The sequence below is a fragment of the Festucalex cinctus genome, chromosome 1 (assembly GCF_051991245.1).
Source record: "Festucalex cinctus isolate MCC-2025b chromosome 1, RoL_Fcin_1.0, whole genome shotgun sequence".
NCBI classification, from domain to species: Eukaryota; Metazoa; Chordata; class Actinopteri; order Syngnathiformes; family Syngnathidae; genus Festucalex; species Festucalex cinctus.
This window is the reverse complement of record NC_135411.1, coordinates 20057630-20070649: the sequence shown is the minus strand read 5'-3', so window position 1 is coordinate 20070649 and position 13020 is coordinate 20057630. Positions and strand designations below refer to the sequence as shown.

The 13020-nt window shown below is 37.3% G+C and overlaps 1 protein-coding gene across 2 annotated transcripts in view; it reads right to left on the bottom strand.

Annotated features, from left to right (window-relative positions):
- LOC144018944 (low-density lipoprotein receptor-related protein 8-like) overlaps window positions 1-13020 on the bottom strand; it is a 106077-nt gene that overhangs the window by 41543 nt on the left and 51514 nt on the right. For both annotated transcript variants that reach the window (XM_077521638.1, XM_077521648.1), the window contains exons 4-5: window positions 11046-11171; window positions 3853-4239 (exon numbers count right to left, since the gene is read on the bottom strand). In XM_077521638.1, coding sequence (XP_077377764.1) covers window positions 3853-4239; window positions 11046-11171 — 513 coding nt within the window. The remainder of the gene's footprint in view (window positions 1-3852; window positions 4240-11045; window positions 11172-13020) is intronic.

Sequence of the window (13020 nt, the reverse complement as noted above, 5' to 3'; positions counted from 1 at the left end):
TACCGATACAACTGTTTTAATGCAGTATCAGCACCTCTGCCGATACCAGTATCGGTATCGGAACAACACTAGTTGTTACCCACTGATCTCTGCAAGGCCGCCATATTGCTCCTCCCAAGAAATGTTTCTCATTTACAGTAGGGCTGGGCGATATGTCCAAAAAATAAAATCTAAATTTTTGCAGTCATTCAGGACGATTACGATTTTAATCGATTTTAATCTAATAAATCCAACAAATGTTTATTTAAAGGTTTCACTTATTCAAAAATAATTCCTGTGCAAAATGTTGAGACACCAGTAACGTATACTGATTCTAGATTAGTTTTAACATGAACTTAACATTCATAGTTTGTGCTTAAATGCAATTAAGTAGTTGGTAGCTATTGCAAACATGTCTTGTAAACCACCCATCCAGCATTCTGCCACTTGTGCAAAATTACAACACATAAAAGCATTTGGATGTCACAGAACATAAGAACAACAGCTTTTTCTAATCCAGAAGAAAAAACTCGATTTCACGATTTAACAAAAATTTTCAACGATTTCGATTTTTTAAAATGACGGTGTATCAAATTAATTAGATTTATTGCCCAGCCCTAATTTATAGCATCGAAATTGGAGAACATTTGAGACAGTACTTAGTAGAAACAGCATGATTTATGATGTTTTATATTTGTTAAACATAAAAAAAGAGGACTTCAGACATTTTACAACGTTCCTTAATTACACGTATAAATTATATGCTTAATGATATTTAGTACATGAGGAAAATTAAATATACTTTTGTTAAAGAATTATAACTGTAATTCAACAAAATGCCAAATTTAATATTGCGGTCTAAGGAACTGAGCAATAAAAGAAAAGGGGGTCTTCAAAGCAGCACATACCGTCCACTTGTTTTTTTTGTTTTTTTTTTAACTTGTTAAAAAAATAGTGACCACCCCGTCACAACCCCCCACCCTCCAGCCCTATACTAACTGCCTAGGGGCTGTTTATGTCTAATTTGTTCATATACTGTATAGTTTATAGTAGTCTGCTTGCAAAATGGGAGGAGCAAGATGGCCGCCCTGTCGCTTCCACGGCTTGCACAGGCGTGTATGGCTCTCGGCTATCCAGTCATATATCCAGATCAGTGTTGTTAGCTCCGCCCTGAGCAACTGTGATGTCATTATCCGCTTGACAGTATGTGGCAAAATGGCCGCCTCTTGGGATGGATAAAAGCAGGTGGATTTTGTTACTTAATTCATATTCCACAAACGTAAAAAAAAATTAGAATGCTGTATTTAGACAATATATTTTCCCCTTTGCAAACATTAAACTACTTTATCAACATGACACTACAAATTAAGGGACATAAATCCAACTGGGACATTGCACAGGAAGCAGCAAAGGGGGGAAACAAGTGACACCACAAGCAGCTTATTACGGAAGTAATATTACATTAAAAAACAAACAAAAAAAAACATTTTTTTTAGTGAGAATGATGAGCCACTGCCTTTTAGCACAGAGACAAAATACCTCCTTGTCATCAAAACATCAGGGATTAGCTTTACTATTTTGAGAACTTTCCATCCAAAATGTGCCAATGTAGTTGTTAATGGAGGTTTATCCCTTCCACATCACAATTAACTAGTTTTCATTTGTTCTTTTTGTAGTGAGCCATTAACTCATTGACTGCCATTGACGGGAAAAGACGTCAAATAATGCATTTTTGCTGGGCTGGTAGTGAATGTGTAAAAATGTGATTAATAGTTCTTCACTATTCCTAATCTATATCTCGTAGCCATGTGATGTTGCGTACTGTAGATCTAACTATGCAGGGCAAATTTTTAGACTTAACAAGTGAAACAAATGGTCCAAGACAATGATAATGTATACAGTATATCCCACCTGTCATCCTCTTAAAAAAATCTACATCATGTTTATCTTCACATTTGTTATACAGGACAGTAACAAGGTCACCTCCAGTTGAAGCTAATACACTTGTGAATGGCAGTGAATCTTGTAATTAAGTGTCATTTTTGGCAGGTGCTAAGCTCTCAAGTACTGCTACGAAACACATAAAGGTATTCATTAAACAATTATGTTAGTGTAGTTGTAGCTTCCAGTGGTGTATAATCTGCATCATACTGAAATGTGTCCTTTCATGTTCATGCTCAGTAAGACAACCAAAATACACGAGCCAGCAACATTATGTAATAATATATTAGCATTATGCAGTGCAAATCTGACTTGCAAATACATTAGCTGGAGTTATAGCAGACGATGCAGAGAACAGCGAGAGATGGAAAAGTATGATTTGCTGCGGCGACCCCTGATTCGGGTTAAGCTGGAAGGGAAAGAAGATCCAGTGGAGTTCTACGCCTTCAGAAATCAGGAATAATAAATGAACATAATGTTAAAATTATGCACCAAAACTGAGCATTTCATTATGATGATGGTACTCATTAGATTGGATCAATTATTCATTTGCCACTATTCATTGAATGATATTAGATCAGTGGTGGAAAGAAAACACAAATACTGTGTTACTTTTTTAACTATCTGTACTTGTAGATTTTTTTACTTTTATTCCCTACTCAGGGTATACATCGCTCTACAAAACGATTCAATATGTTACTTGACACATGAGGTACAATACGATTCAAGATGTAATTATTTTGAATGTCAACATTTCGATCCAGTTCAATTCAGTGTGATTACAATTTGGCGTGTTTATTGAATATGCTCCATGTAAAAGTGCTCCAAAACTAATCAAGTTAATTAACTTTAAAGAAACAATAAATCATCAGCAATGTCAAAATAATTTATACCAATTTACACCTGTTGTGCATCTCTCATACTGTAAAAGACGATTTGATACGTATCTCAATTACATGGGGTTCGATTCGATTCAAGGATGTAACGATTTTAAAATGTAAAGATTTGATCAAAATCGAAATCGATTTTCCAATTTTTATTTATTTATTTAATTATTTATTTATTTATGTATTTATTATTAACACCCCTACTGCCTACATTTCAAAACACATTTTACTTACACTTTACAACTCAAAAATGGCTTGTCACTTTTTCACTCTCTGGAGATGTCAACACAACGTAAAAAAAAGACGTAAATAGAGAAGGTAAAGTCAAGCAGGGTTGAGCTCTTGATTGATTGATTGAGGGCTTGTGGACTTATAAGACAGCGGCAACATGGAGGACCGTGAACCAGGCAGAATTAACGATGACAGCAAAATTCAGAGAAGTAAGATACATATAACCCATCCATGGCCTTATTTAAGAGAATCGTTTGATGCTATCAGCTATAACAATGACTCGTAGTGGCTGTGTTGTGTCTTGTGCTAGCCTAAAAATCACTCGCTTCCGTCGTTCAACCAATTTCCATCTAATGTGAAACAAACATATACAAGTTGTAATTCTGAAGTTATCATTAACTAATTGAGCATTTTTTGTGACTTAGTTGTCAATTTTAGCACTGCTAACATGTTTTGATAAAAACATAAAAGGGGAGCCAATGCTAGCTAGCTAGCTAGCTAGCGCTTCAACATGTGACAAGTAATTATTTCTTTCTTCTGCTTATTATAAGCAATATTGTAAGTATTAAAACAGAGAAATGTACATAATTTTTACTTTTGTACTTGGGTTTTACTTCAGTACAGAATTTGAATCCATACTTTGACCAGACTTTTTTCAGACAAGTATTTACACTCCTACAATTCAGTGAGTGAGTACTTTGCCACCTCTCTATCAAGTGTACCTAATAACTGTAAGTGGACAGTGAGTATGAATGGCATCAAGGTCATCAACACGGCAGTCAGTGATTACCAAACAATGAAAACAGAAACTCACGGCAGTCAGACTCGTCCGACTTGTCCTTGCAGTCAGGATCGCCGTCACATTTCCAGCTTAGCCGTACACACTCCCCATTGGCGCACCGGAACTCCTCGCCAGTGCAGTTGGCCCTGCGGTTAGCCAGATGGACGCCGTCGCCGCCGCAGCGCTCGGGCCCCTCGTCCGAGCTATCCGCGCAGTCGGGATCGCCGTCGCAGCTCCACATGAGCGGCACGCACTCGGAATTGTTGCAGCGGAAATGGTTGGGCCCGCAGGTGAGAGGTGAAGTACACTTGAGCTCGTCGCTGCCGTCGCCGCAGTCGTCGTCGCCGTCGCACACGTGGACGGCAGCCAAGCACTTCCGGTTGGCACACATGAACTCGCCAGCGGGGCAGGCTTTGGCGTCTAGTGGGCCAAAGGAAAGAACAAAATTGTATCAAGGAGCGTGTCTGATTTTCCATTTATCATTATTTGACATTTTTGGGAGGATGCAGGCTCACAGAAAGATGTAAGCTAGGTGCATAAGACAAACATAACATTTAACTATAAGACTGTGAGAGACGTTTGACATTGAGTGTGAGAGATAAATGTTATTTTTGACATAGTACAGCACGTCAGAAACACGTACGGTAAACTGAAAATGTGTATTCATTTCTATATCTTATGTATCTGCACATGTGCAACACCCTGTAACATGTGGACTGAGGTAGTGTTAATTTCATTAACGAAAACTAAATAAAAAACATTTTTGTCAGCACACCTTTTTTACTGGACGAAAACTAGACTAGACTAGACTAGACTAAAATCCTCATTAATAAACAATCACTGGAACAAAACCAGTTTGCATTTTCGTCGACTAATGAAGACGAGACGAAAATGTACCCACTTAATAAAAATGGACAAAAATCTATGGCCATTTTAGTTCATAAACAAAGACAAGACGAAAATTATATGACAGCTATACATATATAAAGTTCAGCTATACGTTCGAACAAGAACAGCTATAACATTCGAACAAGAATGTTTATCTGACTGCTAACTAATGCTAGCTAACTTAGCTTGTAGCATGGAGCCATAGTAGCCACTATAATTGTGTGTGAAGTTGTTTTTCATCAAAAAGATGAGAGAACATTTTATGTGAAATTGTTTTAGATCCGAAATGTTCAACATTATCTGCTAACAAAAAATATACAGGGGTAAAATGATTGTCCTGACTAAAATTGGACTAAAACGTTGACAGTTTTTGTTGACTAAAACTAGGAGAATCTTTTCTATGACTAAAATGCTAGATTTATGGTCGACTAAAAGTTGACTAAATAGAAACGGGATGAGATTGACTAACTTTGATAAAAACTAGCAAGCGTAATAAGGGAACATTGGACTGTTCTCTGCGCTCTGAATTGCTAAGATTCATTCCAGCCACAGCCTTGACCCGTGACAAGATCAATCTTCCCTTTGGAGTGCTTCAATAACAAACTATTATTTGTGCATTTTGACCCATTACTGCTCATTACACACATCTATTGTCCCACTTTCTGGACCACTGCGATATTGTGTTATTAAACTATGACAGGTATAGAGTGACAGGGACAGAGCAGAGCTAGCATGCTGTCGTGACGCACACGGAGAAGAAATAACAATTCCTGTTGGCTCAGCCGGGTCACAGCACGTCTCCTGGGAAATAAGTAGATGACCTTTACTGTGAGGTCTCACACACCTGTGCCGAGAAAACCTCGGTCGCACACAGCATGATGGAAGTCAAAGTGACAAGAGCGGCCACTATATCCGCTTCAAAATGTTGTGTAGCCAGAAAAGCTTTATTTGAGCAATTCTCTTGTGCGATTAATGGAGACTGTCAGGCACATTAAATATGATAAACGAATAGCATTCCATAGAAACTCCTGTTTCCGTGTCAGTGTCGTATTGAGCAGAAAAATGCCATAGCGGAGGTCCATATGAATCCGTGGTGACGGCTCAAAGACTGCAAGAGAAGCTCAGCTTCCTCTATACGCTGCTTCCCTTGATAAACGAAAGTGTTGGAATATGCACTGCTATGTGTACTATTCATTATGCACGACTGTCCATTTATAGTTATAACGTAACATTAATACAACAGCTATAACGTTCGAACAGGAATGTTTATCTGACTGCTAACTAATGCTAGCTAACTTACTAGCTTGTAGCATGGAGCCATAGTAGCCACTGAAGCCGCATTTAAATCCAAATTTAGTCCAATTTTAGTCAGGACAATCATTTTACCCCTGTATATTTTTTGTTAGCAGAAAATGTTGAACATTTCGGATCTAAAACTATTTCACGCATAATGTTCTCTCATCTTTTTGATGAAAAACAACTTCACACACAATACATTCATCTTCTGTTCGGAATCAGCTACTTTTTAAATGATACGACATCTTTCTCATTCATCCACGGCACTTATATTTATGTATTTATTTACACAGTCGAACGTTGCTTCGTAGTGTGGGTCGTTCCACTGCGCAAAGCGCCGTTGGTCATTGGATAAATGCTGGGCTTTTTCCCGCCCATCTGACGCACAGCGTTTCTGGGGGTTTATAGAACAGACATTCGGCTACTGCGTGATGAGTGGACGCAGAGCTGCTGCTAGCTAAAGAAATGTTGATCAGGGAAAACTTCCTACAGCAAATGATTTTAGCTGATGCATAATTCAGCATGTGGATGACTCAATTAGCGGAATGCCCTCATGCAGTTATACTTTTAAATCTACAACAGGCAATGGTCTTAGTAAATTTCTTTTATATTCTTTTATATTGGGGTTCGCTAAGGTTGGCCTTGTAATCATCGTACTTGTATACACAAAGACCGTGGCTAACCACAAGTTAAAAAAAATATACTTGAAAAAAAGAAGTGGAATACTTTGCTCGCAGTGAAAAGGATTAGGGCCAAGCACACATGAAAAAGGCACTAAGAATAAACTTAACTTAGGTGAGTTGTCATGTAAATTCATGAAATTAAATTAGGGTAGATTGGCTACAGGCTGTTTTTTTCCCCCTCCTCTTCAGGTGGGTAGCACTCAAACTTGGCCAACAGCAGAATTATGCGATGAAGGACATATTGAAAGTACTAAATGTATAAGATTCAGTGTTTGTGGTCATGACAAAAAAATATATATATTTAGGACATTCCTGTAAGATTATTTTTGAAAGAAAATTAAAAATGTGACTGGTATTGTAAGATTAGTCAGGGAACTTCCGTTTATACTCCAGATTTATGTGAGTGTGAATCGTTTGAACAGTTGTTTGTTTATATGTGATCTGTGAGTGACTGACAACCAGTCCATGGTGCATCCCGCCAGGAATGGCTCCAATTACGGTACTTGTGAATTGAATAAGTGCTATAGAAAATGACTGAATGGATGTAAAATGAGCCCAAAAGTCTTCAGTTTCTTCTACTCCAAAGAGTGGCTCAGATTAATGAATTTTCTGTTGATTTTTTAAATATAAGCTACACAGTTTCTTCTCTACCAGAAAGAGGTCGTTAATTTGACTTCCCACTAACAACAATATGCAGACAAAACCAGCAGTTTAACAAGTGGTCTGACCGTCTCGTTTGGTTGTATGATTTTAAAACGCAAACATGCTGCTTCGAGGTGAATCCTCCAAAGATTGAAGAAGCCAATTGAATGTAAATGTGAGTCATCCGACACCCTCAATCCACAGCAATAATACATGAAAACATTTTGACAACTTCCAATAACAGGCTATTTTGAATGATTGAAACCTTCAGGTTAAGTAGAGTTGTTGTTGCGACTGGCTGAGTGACAGCTTTGTGAAGTGAAGCTGAAGCTGTTAGAAGAGAAGAAACGATTTACGCGGATGCATTCTCAACGGAAAAGGCAGCAAAAGCCATCAAGCTAAGAAGGAATTAGCGATAAAGCTAATTATTACTTCCTGTAGTGTTGGGGTCTGCAACTTGTGGCTTCAGAGCGTTAAGTGGCTTAAGTGTAATTCTAAATTTGATGATTATGATGCTCTTATACAATTAAAATAAAGCATTTTAAGTTTTTGTATCATTCAAAATAAGCATTGCAAGAGTCAATGTGAGACACCTGGCACCCACATTTATTTAGCTATTCGGCCTCCATTAAGCAAACCATCGAAACATTTAAGAAGAGAAAAGTTTGTGACGAAAACAGAAAGTTTAATGCTACATCCTACATGAACTATATTAATAACAATCACACAAGTCTCACAGTTTACAATTGTGTGTGAAAATGAAGATGACGCCGACAGTCCTGATACATTGACAAATATACACTAAGGTTCGAGAGCTACAATCACATTATCCAAGTAAAATAAATATTCTAATTTACTTTTAGTTTTTTATTGTTAAGTGAAATTGTCATTTTTAATTCAATTTGGCAGTTGACTGCACAGTCAGAACACAGAAGAAGGCAGCATGGCAGCATATGTATGTATGTATATATATATATATATATATATATATATATATATATATATATATATATATTAGGGGTGTTAAAAAAATCGATTCGGCGATATATCGCGATACTACATCGCGCGATTCTCGAATCGATTCAATAATTGGCAGAATCGATTTTTTTTTTTTTTTTTTTTTTTTTTTTAGGATTCACACCTTGAGCATGGAAGAATGTTATATGAACGGAACATTAAGCCTTAATATTTTATTTTAATGCTATTCAAACATGAAACAGATTACAACCTCTATAAGACTGAAATTTCAGATAAATTAATACATTTTCATATAAATCTTACACTCTACAAGCTTACTGATTAGTATTTTCTAAATATGAATGAAAAAAAATCGCAACAATCGACTTATAAATTCGTATCGGGATTAATCGGTATCGAATCGTGACCATTCGTATCGGGATTAATCGGTATCGAATCGAATCGTGACCTGTGAATCGTGATACGAATCGAATCGTCAGGTACTAGGCAATTCACACCCCTAATATATATATATATATATATATATATATATATATATATATAGGCAGATATCTTGAGTTTCACTTCTTTCTGTCCCCTTTCATTTCTTTTTTAAAGAAGGAAATAAGGAAATACAATTTTTGAATTGAATTTGAATTGAAAAAAATGTGGCTTTAATTTCATGAGTATGAGGGCTCAAACAGACATTGATTTGAATGCAAGTGTCTTTTTTTTCCAGTTTAAAATGTTTATATTACATGCAGAACATAAATAAATAAATCTAATAATAAAAAAAAGTTTTTAAAAAAAATGGTATATATAATATAAATAATACATAATAAAAATAAAATAAATAAATAAATAAATCTTCAATTTTGCGATCTTTGTGACAATTCCCTGATTTCATAAGTGCAACACTTTTTTTTAAAAATACACGTGGATTTAAAAAAAAAAGAAATATAAATAATAAAAATAAAAATAAAATAAAAAATTATATAATGTAGTTTTATCCTAGATGCCAAAAGCTTTTTGTGGCTCCCAATGTTTTTGTTTTGTCTATGGGAGACGACTGAATGGCTCTTTGAGTGATTTATTGAAGGTTGCCGACCCCTGTGGTGTGTATGTGCGTGTGGTACAGCACTCAGGCTTTGAGTCTGCTGTTAGGTTGAGAAGAAATTGTTGAGAATTCAGTATATGCCGTTTATTTTTTTTATTTTTTTTTGGCCTGTTTAATAAGCTTGCTTTTAAAATTATGTATTGTACTGCAGACTCAAATTGCTCAAAGCAGCCACAATGTTAACGCCCACACACGTACAAACATTCCACTTAGGAAAGCAAATACCTGCATTTTGTAGTATAATGTGCTATTTCCCCACGTTTCATTCGCAATGTGTACTTTCCTGCCACCTGACATTTTACAGGATCTTCAAAGTCTAAACACCACACCCCCAACAGCCTCAATCGCTTTCTCTTGACGTGAAGAGGAATGAGGGAGAGGATGATTCTTCACGGTGCCTTAGAAGTAGGCCAAGGAAGGTCCCTGCAGGGAGGTGAGGGGAGGCGGAGCAGGCTAATGACGGAATCGTCTTATTGGCTGCTTAGGCGGCAATGTCAGGAAGAACGGAGAAGACTCCTGGTTTGAAGTGGAATGACACTGACACAAGCCCTCGAACCTTAACAGAAAGTTGGCAGCCCACAGGTTGTCGTCCAAAATGAGTCCTACATCACATGGTTGTTGAGTCTAACCCCAGAAATGGCAACAAATCATTGGAATTAAAGAATTTTTAGGCCTCTACATTAGGGCTGAACGATTTTGTAAAATAACGTTTTTAATTTACCTCAATATTGCATTTGCAATTAAATATGCAATTATATTTTTCAAAGTACTCGTCCCATCTAATTTTAGCAAAGACAAATTTGTTTTACAATGAAAAATATTAGATTTCTGCTCAAATAAAGGCAAATGAACCCTGAATTAATACGAAAGAAAGTTTATCTATTCCAATTAGCATTGTTAACGTAGGAAACACTTTGGGCCCTATTTTCGTACCAAGCACAAGTGGAGTTGCCTTTTGATATTTCCATAGATGAGCATAGTTGAGTGAAGAGAACACAGCTGACTTGCTTCCTAGCCAATGGAAGTGGCTCATCACATTCCCTCTATATTCAGAGCAGGACAAGCACAAACGGACTATATAAAGTCCACAAAGGAGATCGATGTGTGTAAATTAAGTTTATAAGGAACTACAAGCCTTGCGGATGATGAAAAGTTGGCTGCTGCACTTGACTCCACCTTGACTGTTCGTATCCAAGTTTGAACCCCCTGGCCGGAGGGTTAAAAATGATGATACCATTGATGCATTGTCTGTTTGCACTTGGATCAAATTCACCAACATCGAGTTATGCCACCTGCACCACAATTTAGACCTGCTCAGAGCTGGTCTAAAGACTAGTCTAGACGCACTGTGGGCGTGTAAAAGTAAATGCCAAAACTGAGTACCCCCCCCCCGCCCCACCCAAAATGCAGCCTTTGCAGTTTTAAATGTGCATCCTTCCACAGTGCAATATCCATTTGAATTGGATTTATTGCTCAGTCCTACTCTTGATGATGAGGCAAGGCTTATAATCTTCTGCTAATCTCACAAGACCCCGATGAGAATAATGAGTGTATACTTGCAAAAATAAAACAGTATAAACAGTAAATGATTTGCATTTGAAAATTGTTTAATGAATTCAATCTTTCAAAAGTGACAAACTCACCAGATGCACAGTCCTCCTCATCCGCCCCGTTCTCACAATCCCTCTCGCCGTCACATCTCCACGACAATGAGACACACTTATTGGATCCCCCGCAGTCGAATTTCTCCGGTGGGCAAGTCTGCTTGCCTGTGGGCAAGAGATGAAAGTGATAAGACGATTACTGCAGATTTGCTTTTTGTGTTTGTTTGTTTGTTTGTTTGTTTGTTTGTTTTAGAAACCTGAATAAGAAAACATTGTAGAAAACACCACAGCACACACCAGGAATCGCCTTGGTGATGTGGCTAAAACTCAAAGTACAATGCAGGAAAAAAGGAGGAATGTTTTTGAGGAGGAAGTGCACACACACTTGGCTGTAAATCAAAAGGACAACTCAGCACCCTCCTCCTTTCCATGCCAATCTGTTCTAGTTGGCAGCGGGTGGGTTTGATCCAGATTACAGCGTGTTTATTATGACGCATGTTGTTTATGATACATCTTTGCTAAGATGCCCATAACAAAATCAAAGGTCATGGATCTCTTATAATTTCACACCATTTTTTTTGTTTATCAAGGTAACTTTCCATAGGTCTTATCCATCAATGAGAGTTCAAAATATAACAAAAGATTTTTTTTTCTAACATGTCAGCCATGCACCGTAATGAATGATGAGGCCACTTGCCATGTTGTCAGTAAACTGGATTGTGGCTAATTGGACAGGAAAATGTATAACAGGCCTCTTTTCAAATTATAGCTTCTCATGTGGTATGACAAGAAAATGTCATTCTTAACGTTCCACCATGGATCAGGACAGTCTTATACGGGTATTATTCTTACAATAAAAGTGACCTTAATGTTTTTGTTTCCATCTTTACCACAGCATTGGCCATTATTTATTTTCAAAAGTGCAACTTTGGTTTTAAAATAATGGTAAGGAATCTTTACGAAATTTGATTTTGATGATTTACATTAAAGGGACAACAACATGAAAAATCTACTTTTTGGACCTTTTAGCTGTGTTAAAATGCTAATTCCTCACCAAACACAGGACCGAAGTGGTGTTTTCCTGCATTTGCCCCGCTCTGAGAAATTCTAGGTCATTCTGCTCTCCAAGCACAAGCCCCTCCCAACCTGAGAAAACAAGTCGTTGTCACTTTGTGACATCATTAGGTGCGGACCCACCCCCGCAATGGCAATGCGGACTCAACGCATGGCCACTTCCTCTGAGACAAAAGTAGCCTTTATCAGTAAACATTCTGTCCAAATGAATTCAAAGCAATAAATTATCCTTCACATTTGCAATGCCAAAGTACAATGACAATTGGCCGTCACAAAATCCCAGAAAAGGTTCTGGCTGACGCTTGTGTAAACTACAAGGTAAACTTTTGCACTATTTAAATTAACTGAAAGAATAGTATAGTGGTTTGTGTGCTCGCTCTGTAACCAGCAAGTTCCTGGTTCGAGACCAGCTCAGGTTGTCTTCCCTCTTATTTGTTTGTTTATTGAACATATAAACATAAACAAGTAGCAGATAAAAAATTAAAGAAGAAACTCATGGCAATCATTCGTGATGGCTTACATGTCCAAAGGGAATAGGAAGAAGTTAAAAACTTATCTCGTCCTACCCCGTATTCTTTGTATCTTTTAACTTATTTCATTATTAATACAGTAAATTAATACATTTCAATAAAATTCTTTCCTCTCACTTTTTCCCGCTCCTCCCCTCCTCCTCCACGATTTCTTGCGGCAAGGAGCCATTTTGTTTCAAATGTTTATTGAAGAATTGATGGCTTGCATTCAGAGGAGTGCTCAAACGCAGATCTCCAACAGCAGACTGCAGTCGGCTCGCGGCAATTACACGGGGAGAGTGGAGGTTTTACCGAACCGGGTATTTTACTTCCGTGTTAGAAAATTAACCAGCAAAACGCCTAATATTTCATTATAAATTACATCACCATGGTGTCAAAGGGAAGATTTAATTATTATATGCCTATAGTTA